The 22766-nt window shown below is 40.2% G+C and overlaps 1 protein-coding gene across 5 annotated transcripts in view; it reads right to left on the reverse strand.

The window, feature by feature from the left end:
* The window catches only part of INPP4B (inositol polyphosphate-4-phosphatase type II B), an 830315-nt gene that overhangs the window by 261812 nt on the left and 545737 nt on the right, over positions 1 to 22766 (reverse strand). For all 5 annotated transcript variants that reach the window (XM_004768442.3, XM_004768441.3, XM_004768440.3 and 2 more), the window contains one exon: positions 11 to 61. In XM_004768442.3, the coding sequence (XP_004768499.1) occupies positions 11 to 61 (51 nt within the window). The remainder of the gene's footprint in view (positions 1 to 10; positions 62 to 22766) is intronic.

Below are 22766 nucleotides of genomic sequence, written 5' to 3' on the forward strand. Positions count from 1 at the left end.
AAACACTTACCCCAACCTCTGGCAGGGGATCCTTATGCTCAGGTAGGACACTGGTTCGAACCTACAGAGAAGAACAAACATTGTCCGTGTGACTTTGAAATAGAAACCAGTGCACACAGGTGCTGGGTGTCATTTTCCATCCTAGGCATCGATTCGGACTCTGGGGTTAATCATTACTGAAGGCACCTGGGTGTACCATCTGCTGCGGTACGGCAAAGCTGTCCTTTTATCGTCGCTAAGCTTCCTGATTTTCCTAAGTAGACAGAACTGCCAGGTCCTCACCCCATCACTCCTCACCCAATACAGAGGTATCTAGGCTTAAGGTGAATCACCTTTAATCTCCTCAAAAAGCAGCCCTCGTTCCATATTCAAGGGGAAGGAGAGAGCTGTTATAGAGAAAGTCATTCCATGCAAGCTCAATAAATATTTTATTCTCCAAATGAGCACCAAAACCCACAGTCTTTATAGGACATCCCTCCCACTTGAGAGTTCTGGGCCAAATTGTCAGATACCATTACCTAAATTCATTTGAAAAGTAATTCTCAACTGGGGGAGAGGGAAATAATGTAAAATAATCAGTCATCTGGGGAAGCTTTTCGTATGTTTGAAAGTGTTCCAAGTGAAATATCAACTCCTTAGATGATAAGTAGGCATATATCTTCCACTGAGCAGTGATCCTTAATCTTGGCTGTACATTAGAGCTACCTGGGGACCTTTCAAACTCCTGGTGCTCTCTCCTGCCCCCAGATATTGATTCTAATGTACAGCTGAGTCGATGTTTCTCTAAGAAAAAAATGTTTCAAATGAAAAGGAATCACGACGATCTTTCTCACTTAAGAAAAAGCTAGTAAAAGCAAGAAACACCTAAAACCTAAATCTAGTATATCTTAATTTGAAGTAAGGATTAGATAAACACATTAAATGAATACAAGGCAATAGACAAGCATACTCTGTTTAACTAGAGAGCAGAGGGAAGCGGGGATGGCTGGGAAGAGAGGAACCCTAGGCACACGTGTTTGATCAATAGTTCAGGGGGTCATTTTCACAAAATCCCTTTGGAGTGCAACACTGCCAATCATAATTCTCTTGAAACCCTTTAAGTCCTGACATACGTGACTATACCTGGTCAATTCTCTCCAGTGGAAAGGATACTTATAATAGGGCTCATAATGTCCGAAGACTTGAACTAGCTTCTTAGGGCCTGCTCATCTTTAACACAGTTTCCACTTCTTGGAAAAAGCCTCAAGCCACGGGTAAAACACTGCATTTTAACTTCCAGCTTAATGCTCTTTCTTTGTGTCTTTATGACAGATCCAGCAGTATCACTTGCACAATTTGTCAGTCATTATGACTCAGAATTGTTCACAAGAGCACAAAATAAATGACAGGAGAGATCCCAACAGAGTAATCAACACAATTTTCAGAACACTCTCAACTCAGGATTTCACGACAGCGCTCACTGGCTGAGAGCAGTTGCAGTGTGGGAGCTGCACTAATGTTCTTTGGTCCAGAATGTTCAGATGTACCATTCAGTCTCATTATCTGAAAATCATTAGCTGGCCTCAAAGGACGAGGAATCTACGTATCAACAGGGGAGACTGTAAAGGACCATAGAGTGTGTGCATATATATGATCTCAATCTCTCTCTCTCTCTCTATCTTTCACACATACACCACACACACTATATACTTTCTGTCTATCTCTCTGTTTCTCTGTCCCTCTGTCTGTCTCTCTCTCTCTTTATATATGTATATCCTTATGTTTGTGTAGGACACTGGGTTCAAACCCATAGAGGAAAACAAACATTTTCTGTGTGATTTTGAAATAGAAACCAGAGAGAAAAAGAGAGTGAGAGAGAGGGAAAGAGAGGGACTAGTTCTCCCCCTTATCCACAGTTTCACTTTCCAAGGTTTCATTATTACCCACAGTCAACCACCAAATATAATATAATGATATAATGTTGTGTGATATAATGTTAAATAGCGTAGAATGATATTGACAATTACTGCAATATGGTCATTACATTTATATTGATTTTTATCAGTAGAACAATTATTCTTTACAAATAAACTGTTTCAGAGGAAAAAAGAGATTCTTTTTTTTTTTAAGATTTTATTTATTTATTTGACAGAGAGAAATCACAAGTAGATGGAGAGGCAGGCAGAGAGAGAGAGAGGGAAGCAGGCTCCCTGCTGAGCAGAGAGCCTGATGCAGGACTCGATCCCAGGACTCTGAGATCATGACCTGAGCCGAAGGCAGCGGCTTAACCCACTGAGCCACCCAGGTGCCCCCAAAAAGAGATTCTTAACACAAAGTTGTATACTATGAAAAAATCTGAAGATATCCATGGACTAGTTTGCTATTTCCAATGTGTGTACATGTGTGAAGGAGAGAGGGAGAGATAGAGAATGAACTTCCCTTTACATAATACAAGTATTTTTAAAAACTACATGGATGTCACATTTTCCTAAATCAAGGCATGCTTAAAACTAGCAAAGATCATGATTTAGAGGAATTGAAAAACAAAACTTTTATAAACCAATTTTAAATTTTTATACAGTCGGATTTTCACACGTAACATTTGTTTAAGATAGTCTATCTGGGTAGGTCTAAAACTTGTAAATTTAAGGTCAATGCTACAGATGTGTGGTATATAGGTTACACATTGATGATGCTTTTTCTTGCATAATCTATATCCCTCATTAGAATGAACACATGCTAGGTGGCAAGCATTGGGTTTGTCAGTAAGTAAAGTTCCATTTCTTCTGTGGGCATTCAGAGTAAGGAATAAATCAGACTGTGAATGTTAGGAGAGGCTTCACAGAAGAAGTAGTTTGGGTTTTGAAGAATGAGTAGGAGCTTTAGGCAAGGAAGATCACGATGACAAAACAAACAGGGTGTTGTATAATGGGCATGTGTCATGGAGTTGCAAAATGGCATTTGTGTTTGGGAATGAGTGAGTATTCTGATAACAGCATAACAGGGGTCCTTTGGGGAGGTGGCAAGAGTTAAATATGTTTGGGGAGAGATGTTGGGGCCATTTGGTATCTATCATGTTACAGACATGGGACTTTATGCAATTCATAGGTGATAGGAAATCATGTAAGACATTTGAGGAGAGGAGTGACATTATCAGAGCCCCCGAAGCATCCCAACTCTGTCCTGAGTCACAGTGGGAGAATTATTTAACCTCTTCATGCCAGTTGCCTTTTGTCTTTACGTTAGCTATCTTTAGCGTAGGGTACTAATAGACCTCATCGGTTGTTGGAGAATGTCTTTTTAGCACTTGGAATAGTCCCTGACGCTGAGAGGGGACGAAAGGAGGGAGTGAAAGAAAAGGGAAGAAGAAAGAGGAAATTGGGGGGAGGAAGAAAAAGAATGGGGAAAGGAGGAGAGAGAAGACAGGGAGAAAGCAGAGGGTAGAGACGGCTGGAGGAAGAGCTCACTGGGAAAAAAAAAAAGAAAAGAAAAGAAACAAAAAAACAACCCTGGACAGATTTAGATGAGGCCTCTTGATGAGGAAGGGGTGAAGCCATGGCTGTCACTGTAACATGTGGAATATTCCAGTTCATGGGCAATGTCAGGCCTCCTGAGATTTACTGGCCTTCTTTTGGAATTCATTTTTTCCTTTTTTGGTCTTATTAGCAGTACTTCTCCCTGGTTTTCTTTATCATACCCCACCCCCACCCTTCCTGGAACTTAAGAATGTCTGCCGGACTACACATTTAAAGTTCTTATAACTTCCTCTTGTCTAGACTTTTATGATATCAAATAAAGAAAGATCACTTAACAGAAGTGATCATGTAGATTATATATTCCGTCTTGAATATTTCTTAAGTTTCTTGTAAAACGAATTCATTTATTTTCTCCATAAGCTGAAATGTCTAGATACTAAAATTACCTTGAAAAATGAAAAAAAAAATACCAGGTAGCATATAGTGACTTATATTCAATCTTCCATAAAATCCCTATAGACTAGTTCATAAACTTTAATGGTCTCCTAAGCCAGAAGTTACCCCTGCAATGGATGAATATAGCAGTCTAGTACTCTAATCCGGGGAGAAACACTCCTTATTTTAGCCAGCCTTTTTACAAAGACCATGGGCACCGCTGCCTGGAGCATACGACAACGGTGGGAACTGCTGTATTCTTCATAGGTGAGAAGAACGCCATGCACCCTTCAGTATCCAGATCCAGAAAAGGGGAGGACCATCCTGCTATGACTCTATGCACCAGGGTGTCCATACCTGGGCCTTGGGAAAGTGCATCTCCTCACTGTTCAGGGAAGAAGGAGAAACTTTTTCCTTGGAAGGGCTCAGCTGGAAGGCAGAGGGGTTGGTGTTGCAATGGTACTCCAACACCCTCCGGGCAGGGAAAGGGCCCAGATCTTCTTCTTAGACCACTGTCACATCTGATGGGGCCTCTGATAATGAATGCATCATTGAAGCACAACTTTTTCTCTAATAAAAATGTTACTCCAGTTCTCTATGTATCTCAAATTGGAATATATAATTTCATAACATTTACTTGTTCCACAAGGAATGAGACACTAAACTGCCTTCATATTCAAACATGTGGAAACCTGATGGGGACAGAAATATTTAGCCCCCTTCCACAATATTAATTTGGGGGGAGGATGCTTCTCAGTTAGGACTATATGCCTAGGGTGCCTTGTTTTGAGAAACAGCCATATAACGTGTTCTCACCAATAGAATATATGTGTAAGTGATGTTTGCTGCAACCAAACTGGACTTTTCAGAAGTGGATGGTGTATGTCCCCTCCACTGTCTCTCTCTCCTTGCAAGTCCAGTCCTTGATAGACTGCAGAGCTGTAGGTGAGAGAAAGCCATCTGGCAAGCATCGCTCCCAGTATTAGATTATTAAATGACTGCATCAGTTTGCTACTGCTATGTAACAAATTGCCACAAATTTAGCTGCTTCAAACAACATCCACTTATTAACTCACACGCTATATATAGGTCAGCAGTCCAGGCCTCATGTGTCTGTTTCTCTGCCTTGGTCTGACAAGGCTGAATCCTCATCTGGAAGCTTGTCTAGGAAAAGGCCTGCTTTCAACTTCTGCAGGCTATGAGCCGAATTCAGTTCTTTGCAGCTCTAGGACCAAGGTTCCCACTTCCCATCTGGGAGCCACTATCAACTCTGGGAAGACACCCTTATTCTACGCCATGTGACTTCCTCCACCTTCAAGTCCAGCAACGGATAACCTACTTTGCAACAAATTCTTCTCACACTTTGGATATCTGGCTTCAGGATCCACTCTCTTTTAAAGGCTTACCTCATTTGGACAGATTCTCCCTACCCCCTCAAGATCATCTCCCTTTCTTAGGCAACTTTCATTAGGCTTCTTGCTCAGCGGGGAGCCTGCTTCTCCCTCTGCCTCTGCCTACCACTCTGCCTGCTGCTCTGCCTGCCTGTGTACCCTCTCTCTGACAAATAAATAAAATCTTCAAAAAAAAGTAGGCCCAGTACCATCTTTAGTGGGGTGAAAAATGTGCTATCCTAAAACAATTGTTCTTAATCTTGACTACACGTTAAAATCCTCTGGAATATTTTTTAATACCAGTTTCCAGGCTGTGTTCTAAAATAATTAAATCAGAATCTCTGAGGGAAGGATCCAGGCAGCAGTATTTGTCAAGGCTCACTTCCCACTTAATTCCAATGCATGAAGTTAAGAACTACTGCTGTAAAAGAATTGAGATTGTTTTGAGTGTGGGCCTCATAGGTCCAAATCCTATGACGGTTTGGAAAAAAAGTAGGAGACAATGATCTGTCAATGAAATGAGGTACTCTTGGAAAACAAATTAGAAAAAATAACAGACTTCCAGAGTTGGAAGAGGTCTTCGACATTATCGGGCAATGTTTCTTAAACTTCAGTGTGCAAACTCATTACCTACTCGTCTGCAGCTGGTCAGGATGGTCTGAGGACCATCCCTTACAAACTTGTTATAGAAATGCACAATCTAAGGCTCACTTCAAACATACAAAATCACCGTCTTCGTTTTAATAAAGTTCCCAAGTAATTCATACACATGGTCAAGTTTGAGAAGCTCTGGTCTAGAAGAATACTTATGAGTGAAATGCGTCACAGATGAGAATGGTAGACTTTCATTTGCACATGAACATGCTTGAGATAAGGAACAGGGTTTATTCTTCTGGGTATGAAGGTATTTAGTATTTTTTTTTTTAATGTCAAGCATCTGTAAAAGCTCCAGATATTATTTTCTATCACAGATGCCCTTTCCTTTGTTATGCAAATGGAGAAAGGATTGCTCTCGCCATCAAGTTAGGGACTGACTTAGCTGGAATTCTTGTGAGATTCAGGCTCGTGGGCTGAATCTCCACTTCTCTCACCCCTTTATCCCCACCAAAACCCTAATTTCAAATTCACATGGTGAAGCCTCAACCACCAGGAAGTACCTCAGAATGTGATTGTATTTGGAGACAGTGCGATTAAATTCAAACGAAGCCATTAGAGTGGGACCCTAAGGCAACATGGTTGGTAAGAAGAGGAAGAGATAGCAGGGGTGTGAACATTATGGAATGACCAAGGGAAGAGCCGGCAAGAGGTGGCTATCTGCAAGGCAAGGAGGAGACCTCATAAGATTTTATCCCTGTCAACACCTTGATCTTGGACTTCCAGATTCCAGTCCTTCAATTAAAAAAAAAAAAAAAAAAAAAAAAATTCTGTCATTTGAGCCACACAGTCTGTGGCAGTTACTTACAGTACTCTAGTGAGCGAACAAAGATAGTCTATCCATGTTGTAGAGGGTATGATATCCACACGCCCAACCAGGACTTCCCACCAAGAAGCTCTAGTTGAGGAGTCTTTGGCCCTCACCTCTAAAAGAATGCTAGAGATTCTCAGAGGTCTCTGCATGCCTGTTTTGCACTGTGCCCCATTCAGCTTCAAAATCTGGTAAATGTCTTCAGAGGCAGAGCAGCCACAAGTTTTGAGTCCCCTTTGGGCTCCAAATCTGTCATTTCTGCTACACATAAAACCCGAAATCTCTGCTGGTTCTCTGTCTGCCAGCTGCCACCTCATGTTAAGCAGAGCCTTGATGCTCAGACTTCGAGCTACGGGGATGATCTGTAAATACCCCGCAGGTGAAAGAGAGCTTTTTAGTCCCTGTGTGTCAATTCACCACCACTCCCTCTAGCACCTTCTCTCTTGCCTGTCTCTCTCCCTGTGTCCTAAGCACTGTGAAACGGTGGGAGCCTTCACTTCGTTTTTATAAGACTTTGGCCTGGATCTTTAGCCTCCTGCAAAGCTCAGAATTCAGCAAGTCTATTCTGACAAAAAAAGTGTTCACTGACTTGAAGGTGATGAAGTTTTAGTTTCTTACATCCTTCAACATGCGTGCTGAGAGTTTTACTGATTTTTCTTTCTCCAAGCAGCAGCAGCCCAGGGTCTAGGCAAAGCCATATTCTTCAGCTGACTCTCCGAATCAGCAAATGCCCAAAGAGGAAAAATCACAGGCTCCTGATAGCTCAACTTCAAAAGTCTCTCCTTTCTCTGGGATTTTAGTTTATCTCGTTATTACTTCCACCGCTTACTTGATGATGCCTTCAAATGTGATTTTTGTAATATGCCTGGCTTGTTTCTAGGTAGTGTTGGATGAAACAATGCCTGCCCCACATACAACATCCGACCCAAACTGAACTTCTTAACATCTGAAAGTTACTGGAAATTTAAAGACTCTTCCAAAGATGTGGTTAAGAGATAAAAAGTGATTTCCCACAAAGCATAGTTAAATATGACCGGAGAGGGAGAAAATGCCATTACATGTTGGTCTACTGAGTGAAACCTTTGGTAAACCAGTTACAAATGCATAATTACAGGTAATTCGCCTAGTTAAAACAGAGTTTACCCTGAAGCCTGAGCACTATACAAAAATAATCCAGTAATTATTGAGTGTGACATGTTGGCTTGGTCTTTACTAGGTAAATTTGATCATCTTTCACATGTCAAAACATATTAGAGGGGCTGGGTACTCAGTTGGTTAAACATCGGACCTTTGGTTTCAGCTCAGGTCCTGATCTCTGGGTCCTGTGGCCTCAGCAGGGAGTCTGAGGATTCTCTCCCCCTCCTCCCACTCATGCACTCACACATGAGCTCCCTCCAAAATAAATAGATAAACCTTAAAAAATATATGAAATTGTGTACACAAGAACATTCTATGAGCTTCTAAGCCTAAAAGGATAATAGACAAATATAAGCACTCTTTTAGTTTGGATGCATGGAGTCCTAGAGTTCGCATAAGCATGGATGTTCACACCACAGCTCTCCAGTCACATGGGTCCCTTTATGTTTAATCGGTGGCTCTTTAAGACTTTAATTTTGCTATATGAATGCACCATTATACTAAATTCTACCAGTCATACAGGAGTCATGTGGTTCTTCGGGTTAATGGTGACTGCAAATGTGACTCCAGAGTCTCATAACTCTGAGTGTCCCTGCCATTACCCACATTTTATTCCATTTCCCTTTCCAACCATTACAGAGATCTATTATGGGCAGGTGAAAAAAATACTGAATGGCAAAAATACCTTTAGACATTCCTTTTCTTTGTCAGAGATTATTGGAAAGATACACGCTGGGCTGAAAATATGAGATGCTGAAACTCAGGTCTAGTTTCAAGGAAGTCAAAGAAGTCTTGATACGTCTGTTCTGAGGGTAGGGCCCTCTGCCTACATACCCTCCTGGATCTTTCAGAAAGGGACACCAGGTCGGGAAAGGCAGCACTGTTTGGACCCTGTCAGGCTTCTCATGTTGCACCAATGAGCCAAGTCTGATCAGGGCAGACCTCAAAGAGTTGTATGATGTAAAGCCATGAGATTTTTTTTTTTTAAGTATTAAATTTTAAGTGTTAAGATGTTTGGGTATTTTTAAGATGGAAATAAAGAATAAAGGAACTCCTTGCATTGCAAAAATGCAACTTAAAAGGCGTTACGGGCCTTGAACACATTAACTGATAATTTGCTAAACAGTCACTCATTCTTGAGACCTTCATTCCTGCTGACTTCCAGAGCCCCACAGGAGGCTCTAGCGATCTTACCCTTCCATACGGTGCTCAATCCAAACAGCATGTATCCATCCATATTAACCGCTTTTTGTCTGGTCAAACCTCCACCAGTGCTTGCTACCTCTATCACCCTTCTCCTCTATTTCCCCAGTATTTAAAAAAAAAAAAAAAAAAGTGCTGGAAAAAGCCATTAGAACGGATCCCTTGATTCCAAAATTAGACCAAGATGGAGTATGAGCTACCCTAGAAAATTTCTACCTTGTAAAGAAATAATATAAATCTTACAAATTGATAAATAAGGATAATCAAAGGAATCAAAGGAAGTAACAACTCCACTCTCCGGACCTACGGGTTAATTATTTCAGAGGTGCATGCATTTTTTTTTTTTTTACCTGTATTATCTCATTTAATTCCTGCAGTTCTGTGTTGTACTATTACTGCTTTGCCCATTTTACAGATAAGAAACCTTAGTTTCAGAAAGCTGGATTAATGTGCCTGGGGTCACTGCAACAACAAGCTGCAGATCAGACTTCAAAGGGTTTAAAAGTCTTCCAAAGTCTGCACCCCTTCCCCTGCAGCTTGCCTCTTCTGAACCCAGACTGATGGTGACTTTAATTGTCTTCCCTAGGGCTGCTTAATGAGAGTTTGAAAAGACAAAAATCTATTAGCCTCAGGGAATAGAAACAGACACAATTTATCACATTGCCAGACTCAAAAACACCATCCTTACCTATTAACAGCCCCCAATTAAGACCACAGTCATGAGTTAATGAACAAGCCATTAGATGGAGAACAGTAATATCAACACAGGCACATGTCTATTAATCTGTTGCTCACTGAAAAGTCATTAGTTCCTATACTACAAGGCTAAATAATTCCTAGGTAGCTTTAAAACAAAATTATTGTGATGACATTCAGTATTTTAAGTGATCATTTACAACTCAAAAGATTTTTCTAACCCCAGCCAAAAGAAGACACCAAGGCCTGGGTAAAGATCAACTGGTTTCTAAAATCAACCCCCAGAGTGTGTGGGTGCACGCGTGTGTGCGCGCGCGGGGGCTCGCGCATGAGTGATTGAAAACAAATGGTGTATACAGGCACAGAGGGGAGGGGCTTTCAATGAGGTTATCCAGTGAAGACCGTTCAACCCTGGGCAAAAATGGGATAACTGCAGGAACTCTTCTCTACTAATGCTTTAGTGTCTCCTCTGTAGAATTCTACCGAAGTATCTAAGAATCTGGTCAGTAGGCCGGCCACAACACTGGCTCTCTGTGAGAAATCACCGGAATGATGATACCAGGGTCCTGCTTGCTTCTGTTCCTTTCCTTGACGTTTCTAATTCGCTTCAAATTTTCTTTCACTGCATTGCCTTCCCATTTGATACTAAAAACAACCACATGAGAAAACTGAGGCTCATGGTTTTTTAGAGGTGGGTAGGGGCAGGAGGGCCGATGAAGAAAGAGAATCTTAAGCAGGCTTCGCACCAGATATGGAACCAGAAGTGGGACTTGATCTCACAACACTGAGATCATGAACCGGGGCTTAAAGTTTAAGTAACTTTAAACCTGTAAGTAGAGGAGCTAGTATCTCATTTTGAATGTGTAGTGTTCTAAACCAACACTTTGAACCCTCTCCTGAGTTGCTTGCAGCTTGGGCTGAAATCGTACTACACATCTATTACACAAAAAGCAATGGGAAACTGAAGTAGAAGTCCCAGGTTCCCTGCCCAGAAGGAAATGGGATTGAGGCATTTTAAAAAAAAAACAGTAGGGATGACTCTTCTCAAAGGAACAGTTACAAAGTGGCCAGTCTACTGCATGGCTCAGTCCCTCTTGTCTTAAAAGAGCAGAGGTGTTCAATCCAATGTTGTAAACTCTTCCCAGGAAAGTAATAACAATACATAACAATGTTTCTATAGGAAAAATGTATTTGACATTTCAAAAGATTGATTTACAAAACTGGGAACACAATCTCATTAAGTTGAGGGCTCATTTTACTCTCATAAACCAGGTGCACACAGAGTCCTGTGATGTGTGAGAAGTAGCTAGGACACAAAACGCCTGCAATTTATGTCTTATTCAAACCATAGATCAGCAGTTCTCTAGTGTGGTACAGTCGGAGGACCTGCAAGGTCAAGATTATTTTCATAATAATTCTAAGATGGTATTTTCCTTTTCTACTCTTCTTTCATGAGTGTGCAGTGGAGTTCTCCAGAGTGCACAAGAAATGTGAGTTCACCAGACTGCCTACTGAAGCAGATAGGACAATGTGTCTCTGCTAGTAATTGAACATTAGGAGTGCCTGGGTGGCTCTGTCGGTTGAGTGTCTGCCTTTGGCTCTGGTCCTGATCCCTGGGACTGAGCCCGGCATCAGGTTCCTGCCTCAGCAAGGAGTCTGTTTCCTCCCTCTTCTTCTATCCCTCTCTCCACTTGTGTGCTCTTTCTCTCTCTCTCTCTCAAAAAATACATAAAATCTTCCAAAGAAATCAAATAGTAAAGGGATTTGCAAAGTGGTAAAACAATTCCACTCTCTCAGTATACTTCTTGAGACTTCCAAAATACAGTAATTTTAAAAATGGGCATTATTTATATTAACCTGTAAGGGTTTATTATTTGTTATTTTAAATAAATTAATAAAGGTTGAACATTTTTCCGAGCTTTATCTATTATTTTTTAACTTTCTGAGTTTTAATTTTTAATGTGGCATGCCGTTACTTTAGTTGAGGTGGTTGATATTTTATTTATTTAATTTTTTAATTCGAGTACAGTTAACACAAAACATTACATTAGTTTCAGGTGCACAACGTAATGATACGACAACACCCACAGTTACTAATCCACATAAAAGCCCTTTGGGATTCTTGATAGTTAAGAGTGTAAACAGAACCTGAAACCAACAGTTTGAGAAACACACTGACCATCACTGGCGATCCTCAACATTTAGGATTTGCCTTTTGTATTTGCTAGGTCAATCTTAAGTTTTTAAGCACTTTTTTTCCCTCTACAGAGTTTCTTTCAGGCATGGATGTGATGTTTGCTACATGTACCCCTAATCCAGCCACCCTATATCACTGTTTCCCTGAACCTGTTGTGCTCTTACCTACGTCCGTGCCTTTGCATATGTTGGTCTTCTGCAGCCCCAACCCAGTGCACATTCATCTTCTTACCTTGGTTAATTTTTCCCCCATGGCATTTATCATCTTCTGATGTCTCATTTATTTGTTTACCATGAAAGATCAAATTCTGTGAGCATGGATTTTGAAGTTGAGCATGGATTTTGGTTTTGTTCTTGGTTGCAACTATTCTTATGTATGCAGTAGTGCTTACAACAAAGTAGGTCCTTAATAAATCTTTGTGAGTGAATTAATATTTTTAAAGGAGCGGGGGAGGAAAAGAAGGGGAGAAGAAGCAGAAGGGCAGCTTGCTCAATGAAAAACAAGGGAGAAGAGTATTGGAGGCCAAGACAGAACCTTGCCCTGAGGCCTGAGTGACTGAAAAAAGTGGCTGAACAAAAGGGAAAGAAACCGGGCGATAGAGTCAAAGAAAGGCAGGGTTCTAGTAATAAGGTCTCTTCTAATGACAGTGGAGATCTTTAGCAGGGTTTTGAGCCAACTGATGTGATCTTTTTCATATTTTATGAATATTAGGTTGATTCTATATGGAGAACAGACTACAGAAGGTCAAAATGGAAAAGATGAACAATAGGACTCACTTGCAAATTAGAGTCTTATTACCATTATTCTACTTTTTCTGGAGTACAGGCCAAGCTAGGTATTGAGGTTTTAGAGGGATAATCATTGGGTAGCCTCAAGTCATTTATTTTGTTCCAAATATTTATAGAAATCATTTTGATACTGACAGAGAAATTAAGTTGGTATATAAATTTCCTGTGTATATAATTACATCTATGAGGATAATAATGTTCAACTGGCCATAAGAGTATTTGTGGATGAATATAATTATTTTAATAAATTTAGCCTAAATAATAAATGTACTAGTTATATCCTATTTACATTATGGATACTGAAGAAGAGCACAGCTCCCGAAATACAAGAATATTTAGAAGCTTGGTACCCTAATGCCTGAGGGAAGTCAATGTGCTGAAAAATAATTTACGCCCAAACTGAATGAGGACAACAGAATTATAATTACTGAAGCAACTTTTATGAATAAGATGATTTATGGATGGATTCAGCACATCTGGCAAGTATCTGCGGCTGTAGTATTTGGAAGCTATCTTCATTGTTGTATCTTTGCATTTGAACCATATCAGCAGCCCAATGGCAAGTAATGGTGCACATGATGGAAGAATATAAAAGAGAAGAACGACACCTTTGATTTTTAAACCAAACCTCCGTGCCAGCACAAAAGACCCACTAAGAGGACTGATGAAAAGCATCTTTCTACATAGACACAATTGTGCACATCGCTGGGTCTGACTTAAAATATGCATTGGAAATCCAGCTCTAGGTTTTTTTAAGTTAAAGTGTGTCACACTCTACATCTTCGATGGGGCGGCAGCTGAATGTTGAGATGGAATTTCCATTTCTTAAAGTTTTTCTGTCTGTTTTACCATGGGACCTGGAAGTCAGCGCCAAGTATGTACACACACATACACACACACACACACACACACACAAATATTCGGTAAAGCAATTCAATTTCATGAAACTATAACTATTCAACAAATGCCAAAATATTCTTATGCCCTCAAACCATACACGGCTTTAAAATGTATCTTCTCAGCTATCTAAGAACCTCACTGTCTCAAGGAAATACCTGAAACGTAGAAGCTTAACACTTAAAATTCTTAACAGTTGGCATATAATGCGTATTTTGTGTTTAAAGTAAGTTTATACTTAATAATCTTGCTGCCCCAGTGCCTAAAGAGGAAGGCTACCTTGGAGCGAATGGGATGAAAAAGTATGAGAGGAAACTAAAACTACTAAAACTAAGTGCGTGAGCAAAGTCCATTCACAGGGACACGAGAGACGGGACATTTTCATAAATTCTTCTTATCAAAAGTTGTACTTATAACCTTCCACTTCTTAGAGTGAATTTTCCTTGGATGTTTCCAAGAAGAAATTTTCAATTATTCACAAAGAAAGGTGTTCATTCTTCCAGAGACTAGATGAGACCAGATGAGACCACAAGCAGGAAAATTCAGGGCTTTAATCTAATCATGCTGAATGGGATTCTGCCTTTAAAGACAGTAGTGTGCCCATAAAGTGTAACAACCAGTTCTTGGCGGATGGGGATGGGAGTGGCAGCTATGATTTATAGAGTATGTCAATTTCCATAGAGTAAATACTCCCACCCTGGCCTGTTTCAAAGCTACCGGTTTGAAATAACTGCATGTGGGTGTTACTAAGATATTTTGCAAGATGAGGTTTCCAGGACTTGTTCCAGCCTACGAGCTCACCAGAGGATCATTGTCGGGGAGAGAGGCAGTGAGGGGTTTTGGTGGGGTTGTGGGACAGGAGTAGGGGGACAAGGAAGTCGGGGGGGGGTGGGGGGGGGAGTGAGCACAGCAGAGGTACCAGGGAGGGAAGGTAGATGTACTGAGACCCAGCAGTACTGTGAGCCTGGCTTGGCAGAGCTCAGGCATGGATTTCAAACAGAACTTAGTATAATACAACTGTACTCCGATCAGTAATTTGAAAATGAAACCCTCTTCTGTCTCACATCTCAGGGGTAATACCGTGTCTCAGAAACCAATGATGTTAATTAATTTTAAACTCAGCAGAATTCAAATGTCTGTGGGAGAAGTGACCAGCACCAGCTATTTAATCGGATTTCTCAGTAGCTGCTGAGAAGTTTTTTTTTAAATCAATGGAAACTTCATGGACAGGACTGGAAGAGATTATGCTGAGTGAAATATGTCAAGCAGAGAGAGTCAATTATCATATAGTTTCACTTACCTGTGGAGCATAAGGAATAACATGGAGGACATCGGGAGATGGAGAGAAGTAAGATGGGGAAAATCGGAAAGGGAGACAAACCATGAGAGACTTTGGACTCTGAGAAATAAACTGAGGGTTTTGGAGGGGAAGGGAATGGGGGGTTGGGTGAGCCTGGTGGTGGGTATTATGGAGGGCATGTATTGCATGGAGCACTGGGTGTGGTGCATAAACAATGAATTCCGGAATATTCAAAAGAAATAAAATACAATGAAAAATTATTTTAAATGGCAGTACTAAATCCATTGCACATAAAAAAATTTTTTAAAAAATAAAATCAATGGAAACTTTGGCCATGGGAAAGATGCAGAAACATACAAAGAATCTGGCTTATGAGAACCGGTCTCATGACATATCTGGGCTCCGGGGTCAATCTGAAGTGCCCTGGCAGCTAGTACTGGATGCTTCAAAATTTTCTCTATCTTTGGAGTGTTTGATTGTGGCCTTTACAGGCCACAAACCATGTCATGCATCAGTGTTTAGACAAGTATGTTCACTGAATGTATCACCAAGCTGGAAAACCCTGAGGTTGTCAGTGTATCCTCTGGTCCATAAATAGACATTTCTTACCCACACTTCTAGATTAGAATCTGAGCTCTTACAGAAATCTGCCAGTAAGGAATTTTAAAAATGTGTTCCAATTAAGCCAACCGAAATTTCTTTAAGAGAGTTAACCATGCCAATACTCTCACCTCCTTAAAAAAACTAACTTTTAGAACAGCTGTCTAGTACAAGTTTTATTTCACAGTGTATTCCTATGTAATATGACAGCTGCATAGTTTGACAGTTTGTGCTTACAGTATCACATTTCAGGGACTTCAGACAATTTTGTATATAAAAAAAAGGAATTTATGACACTATAGTGAGACTTTATTCTTGGCTTTTTTCCCTTTCTTTAAAATAAAGCATAAGTAGGGTAAACACGGCTCGACATTTAGTACAGGTTTTGTAATAATAGATTGCCAGCTTTCACAGAAACACCAATATTCATAAAAAGAGCAATGGAACAGAAGACTATTAAGTGCTATTTTTAAATAAAAAGAAATATTTCTCAATGACCTTGGGACATGAATAGATAAACTCGTTAAAGAAGAAGAAATAGAAAAATACATATAGTGGGGAAGTTAAGAAAAAAAAATAAGGGAAAAAAAACAAGATCACATTCATCATCATGAAGACCTTCGTCAGAGTGTTCTATCATTTATGAGCTAAGAGGCATCAGGACTAGAAAAGGCAGGAATCATTTAAATCAAAACTTAACAGGTGCCTGGGTGACTCCATGGGTTAAACATCTGCCTTTGGCTCTGGTCATGATCCCAGGGTCCTGGGATGAAGGCCCACATCAGGCTCCCTGCTAAGCCGGGAGTCTGTTTCTCCCTCTACCCCTGCTCTCTGCTCATGCTTTCTCACTCTCTCAAATAAATAAATAAATAAATAAAAATAAAATCTTTAAAAACAAACAAATAAATCAAATAAATAAAATCTTTAAAAACAAACAATTTTTTGCAAAATTAAAATTCTATTTTTTCCAGCTTTACTGAGGTATAGTTGACCAAAAAAAAGCCATATATATCTAGGGTATAGAATGTGATGATTTGGTATATGTATACATTGTAAAATGATTACCACAATCAGGTTAATAAACACATCAATCACCTCACACTGGTCACCTTTTTTTATGTGTGGTAAAAGCACTTAAGAGCTCTCTTTGCCAGAGCACTCTGACAAAGCACTTGCAAGCATATGCTGCTAAATACGTATTGTTAGTTGTAGTCACCACACTAGACATTAGTTCCCCAGAACTTCATCTTATAATTGGAAGTGGGTTCCCTTTAACCAGAATCTCCCTGGTCTCAAAATCAGCTCAGAATGGAATTGGGCCTAAACTCAAAGTTTTATTTTTTCTTTAAAAACTTTAAAAATCACAGACATATATCCACAGTGAAAACCTGGAAACACACAAGACAGGTTACCTGGAAGAACCCATCTCAGATGCAGTTTGATCACAGATACGAGGAAGGCACAGGGGCTGTCCAGCTGGATTTGCTGGGGCCCTAAGTTACTGTCACTGCTCTGGTTCCTCAAGGCCAGGCATTGGATCAGCAGCTCAGCAATCAGCTGGGAGTTTGTTAGAAATGCAGAATCTGCCCCAGATGGCTGAATTAGAACTGTATTTTACAAGCTCCTCTGGTGGCCCTAAGTGCATTTAAGTTTGAGAAACCCTGGAACAAGGATGCAGTCTCTCAAAAGAGAGGATGGTTTGCTTAGTGACCATATTTTTCCTTTCAAGCCTGTATTTTTCAAAATCAGCTTTGTAGAAATTAGGAAAACTAGAAAAATGATAGTACATTTAAACACATATAAAGATAACATTTGAAGATGTTACATCACAATGAGGTTCACACGTACCAGAACGGAGGAGGACTTGTATGTAAATGCCTTCTAATCCCACAGCGTAAGTTAACTGCATGACCTTGTCATTGTGACAGGACTAAATTTACCTGTTTTTGTTTGTTTGTTTTGTTTTTTAATACACGCTGCATTTAGGCAGTTGGTGAATTGCCTCTGAATACTGACTGGATAAATTCTTTAGGGAGTGACCACACCTTTGGCAAAGGCTCCCAAGGCACGCTCCCTGCTCTTCCGGCCTCCTCAGCTCTCCCGGCCTCCTCAGCTCTCCCAGAGATAATGTCTATTACTCAAGCAGATGGCCTAATGCTCTGTCTGCTACTTCCTGGGAAAACTGTAGGAAAAAAAAATACGAAGTCTGTCTAAGGGTCTAAGAATTCCCAAAGCAGCTGGAGGAGTTATAAAAAGAATGGCATTTGACCATTTCCATGGGAGCTTCTTCACTTCTCCCATTCTCATTATTAATAGTAACTCAGATAAACCTGTCCAAAAAAAAAAAAAAAAATCTCTAGGGAATTGGTTCTTAACATCTGCTTGGGGCCCAGGAGGCTTCTATTCCCTAACTTCAGCTCAGGTCCTTTTACTCGTCTAGTCCAATCTACCTTGTGCTGAGCTTTCACCCTACTTCCTCAACTATCACATTTGTTAGAAGTTAGCTCTTCTTCCTTATAACCCCAAGCTTCCACGTACACCTTAAGGATGATCTCTTTTGCATATATCAGAAAGAAAGCAGTATTGATGAAGTTCCAGAACCTAAGTCAGGTTCGGTGGGGTGAGGTTCGGAGCTGACGACTAAAGAAAGAATTCTTAAGACATCTTTGGTGCAAAATGGTGGTTTATTAAAGCACGGGGACAGGACCCGTGGGCAGGAAGAGCTGCTGCTGCGCTGGGCATGTGAGGAGTGGCTGGTTATATACACAGGAGTTGAGTAGGTGAGGACAAAGGGTTGTTCAGAAGGGCTATTGGGGTAAAGAAGACTGTCAGGATATTGAAGGCCTGGTTACTATCAAGCCAAGGCCACTTTCCCTCTAATGAGGCACTAACATAAAGACAATTGGGAGTCTCCTGGTGGAATGTTACATTCCTGCTATCAAACGTCCTTGTTAGTGAGATTTAGGTTTTAAAAGAAATTTAACTTTATTTACTTTTCCTTCTACCTCCGTCTCCTTCGGTTTTTTATGGAGGGGAGGGTGACGTTAGAGCTTGAGGAACTGAGTTATGTATCTTTGGAAATTGGGCTATTGATAAGGCAACTTCTCTGTTGTAAATCTCAAGGACATTTGTAAACCAAGAGAGACTCCTGCCTTGCAGGACTGTGATCTCTGCAAGATAACCATTTGTTCTTCTTTTAGGGCAGTCAGGGGTGCCTGTGGAATGTCACACATATTACCAAGGGGAGTGGGTGGAGAGGGGGTGCAAGGCGCCAGCCCCTGCTCCATCCTCAGCCAGCCTCCTGCTCCCTCATCAGTATTAGTGCAACTCTAATCTTTATTTACTATATATTCGGAATTCTTGTTATGTTATTCATGTTTAGATTCTCAACAACTAATTGCTATGTGAAATTTTAAAATAGCACCTTCAAACACCCTTGCGTGATAGGCGGTATCAGTCCTCATACTGCAGAATATGGAGAATGAAAAACCGATGGACTTTTAAAAAGCTGTTAATCTGTTTTTGTCAGAAAGAAAACTGCATAACCATATAGGTATAGTTTAAAGAGGACAAACTAACACCAGTATAACCACCATGGAAGGAATGCAACATGGCCAGCAACCTTCTTTCTGAAACTTTTTCCCAATACTATCCCAATCCTCCCCACCAGAGATAAGCATTGTTGTTTTTTTTTTTTATAATGGTTTCTTTTCTTTTCCTCAGAGTACTTCTACCAAAAAAAGACCCCTAAACAAAAGAACATGGCCTTCTATTGCCTACCTGTTCACTTAATATAAAATACATAAATATCACATATATATTCCTGTCCTTATTTTGCTAACTCAACATTTCTTTGAGGTTTATCCAAGCTGTTGCATATAGCTCAGGTTCATTTATTTTCATTGCCAGATAGTAATTTATTATTTCATTTCACTTTATTTTATTGCTTTTCAGTGTTTTAGAATTCATTGTTTATGCACCACACCCAGTGATCCATGTGATATGTGCCCTCCTTAATACCCACCACCAAGCTCACCCAACCTCCCACCCTCCTCCCCTCTAAAACCCTCAGTTTGTTTTTCAGAGTCCACAGTCTCTCATGATTTGTCTCCCCCTCCATTATTTTTTTAATTTTTTAACTTTTTTTTTAAAAGATTTTATTTATTTATTTGACAGAGATCACAAGTAGGCAGAAAGGCAGATAGAAAGAGGAGGAAGCAGGCTCCCGGCTGAGCAGAGAGCCCGACGCGGGGCTCGATCCCAGGACCTTGAGATCATGACCTGAGCTGAAGGCAGAGGCTTTAACCCACTGAGCCACCCAGGCGCCCCTCCCCCTCCATTTTCCCCAACTCACTTCTCCTCTCTATCTCCTAATGTCCTCCATATTATTCCTTATGCTCCACAAGTAAGTGAAACTATATGATAATTGACTCTCTCTGCTTGACATATTTCACTCAGCATAATCTCTTCCAGTCTCATCAATGTTGATACAAATGTTGGGTATTCATCCTTTCTGGTGGAGGCATAATACTTCATTGTATATATGGACCTTATCTTCTTTATCCATTCTTCTGTTGAAGGGCATCTTGGTTCTTTCCACAGTTTGATGACTTTGGCCATTGCTGCTATGAACATTGGGGTATAGATGGCCCTTCTTTTCACTACATCTATATTTTTGGGGTAAATGCCCAGTAGTGCAATTGTAGGGCCATAGGGAGCTCTATTTTTAATTTCTTAAGGAATCTCCACACTGTTTTCCAAAGTGGCTACACCAACTTGCATTCCCACCAACAGTGGAAGAAATTCCCCTTTCTCCACGTCCTCTCCAACACATGTTTCCTGTCTTGTTAATTTTGGCCATTCTAACTAGTGTAAGGTAGTATCTCAATGTGGTTTTGATTTGAATCCCTCTGATTGCTAATTATGATGAACATTTTTCATGTGACTGTTAGCCATTTATTATATGGCTACATCATAATTTATATATCTCTATTACTCTTGGTGGATATTTAGATTATTTCCATGTATTGGCTGGAATGAACTGCTGCTATGAAATTCTTGTATTCTGCAGCACATGTACAAATCACTTTCCAGGAGAAGAATTATTAAGTTTTCAGAGAGATCACATCTTCAACTTGACTAGAATGCTAAATTGTTTTCCCAAATGCATATATCATTTACCTCCAACCATATGGAAGTTTTATATCTTTATTGATACTTGAAAGTACTAGACTTGTAACATTTTTGCCAACTGTTGATATGTAATTATACCTTATTTTAGTTTTAATTAACATTTCTCTGATGACTAATAAGGCTGATTCCTAAATGTTCATTGGTCATGTAAGTGATCTCTTTGGTGGAGCACTGATTCAAACCTTTTGCCCTTTTTCTCTATAGGTATTTCTTTTTCTTTTTCTGCTTTATTTATAGGTGTCCTTTATACATTTTATATATGCAATGGATCTTTTAAAAAATTTTCTTTTAAAGATTTTATTTATTAATTTGACAGAGATCACAAGTAAGCAGAGAGGCAGGCAGAGAGAGAGGGGGGGAAGCAGGCTCCCCACCAAGCTGAGAGCTCGATGAAGGGCTCAGTCCTAGGACCCCAGAGATCATGCCCTGAGCCAAAGGCAGAGGCTTAACACACTCAGCCACCCAGGCGCCCCTATGCAATGGATCTTAGTCTTTTGTAATTTATATGTGTTGCAAGCATTGCTGTAACCTGTTTTTGTTCATATTTGACTGTTAAATGTTCATATTTGAAAGCATTAGGACAAAGTAAGGAAAAGGTAGTATATAATTACACACATTTAGAAGAATGTACCTAATATTATTATCTCTAATTTTGCATTTTAGAAGTCATCTGTCAGCCCTTACCTACCTGCTATCAATGATATCATCCCCAAATTGCCAATGTGTTGCTTTGCCAGTGCTTTCAAGACTCTCCTCCACATGTGTCGACACCTTGCCTTCCCCAGAGTCCTAACACCTGGATACTGACTTATATCTAACCAACACTCTAATAAAAAATTCAGTTGGTTAAATGTCACACAAGAGACTAATTATCCAATTGTCCTAGTGTTTATAATTAAAGGCAACCTAGAAAAAAAATAACATAGTCTGCATAGCACAATCTGCTCATTTGCCTTCACAAAAGGCCCAACTAATGAGTAGTTCATTTTTTGTTTTTCCTACCTTTTGAAATCAACAAAGTAAGACTCTGAAAGCCTAAATGCCTCATTCATAGTAAGTATTTTCTGTTAATCTATTTTGATTATCACAAGCCATAAAAATAACACTTGTATTTCAAGATTCTCATTTCCATGTCTTGGAACTTGTGCCAAGTATACCCAATCCTATTTTGCTACTCCAGGTCACACATTCCACCCCTTTCTACCCTGTCTTCTGTCTCTGGAAGCTGAGCTCGGTGGACTACATCATAGGGCTTCCTTGTCCTCCAGCTTTTGGTTGGGTCCTGATGGTGCTAGGGGTTTCCAGAGGGGAAGGAGAGGTCAGAATATATATATGCTCTTGGCTCCCCTCCTGAGAGGCAGTTTATGGCCAGCCATGCCCCTTCACCAAGGGGCCTCCACTCAAGTGTGTCTTCTGGAAATTGCCCCCACTTCTCTCTTTCAGATGTAGGAGTGATAATAGCTCTATCATTATTAAACCAGGTTACTGCACTACTCGTTGTGGTTCTACTTGCAAATAGTCCCTTTGTAAATACACCCTCCTGGAATTAACCTAATTTGCAAGTGCCATCTGCTTCCTCTTGGGACCAGTGATTGATAATGACTTAATAGCCATGCTTGTGTGCAAAAAGAGAACGAAAACAAAGCATTAGGTTAAGGTTACCTTAGGAACCTTAGCAAAGAAGTGTTGCTTTCCTGGGCTCATCTATAAAGCATGCAGAAGCACAGGGACTCTTTCCTGTGGAGCTAGCAGAATAATCAGGGAACACAAAAAAATATGTTGGGTCCTGGGAATTTAATAAATGATGAAGGACAAAATTATTCTTCCCCTTGGAAGGATGGGTTCCTTTTACTAGTACTAGGTTGTAGAACCCAATTATCTGCCAGCTGGATAGCCTTCAGAGGGGTGGGGAAAAGCACTCCCCTCCCACAATTCACATCCTCTTGCCCAACTCATTCATTCTCACTACCACATTTTGAAACTGAAGGAGACATTATTTAGTGTAGGAA

Source organism: Mustela putorius, unplaced genomic scaffold (genome assembly GCF_011764305.1).
Source record: "Mustela putorius furo isolate JIRA1106 unplaced genomic scaffold, ASM1176430v1.1 tig00000083_pilon_pilon_pilon, whole genome shotgun sequence".
In the NCBI taxonomy this organism is placed as follows: Eukaryota; Metazoa; Chordata; class Mammalia; order Carnivora; family Mustelidae; genus Mustela; species Mustela putorius.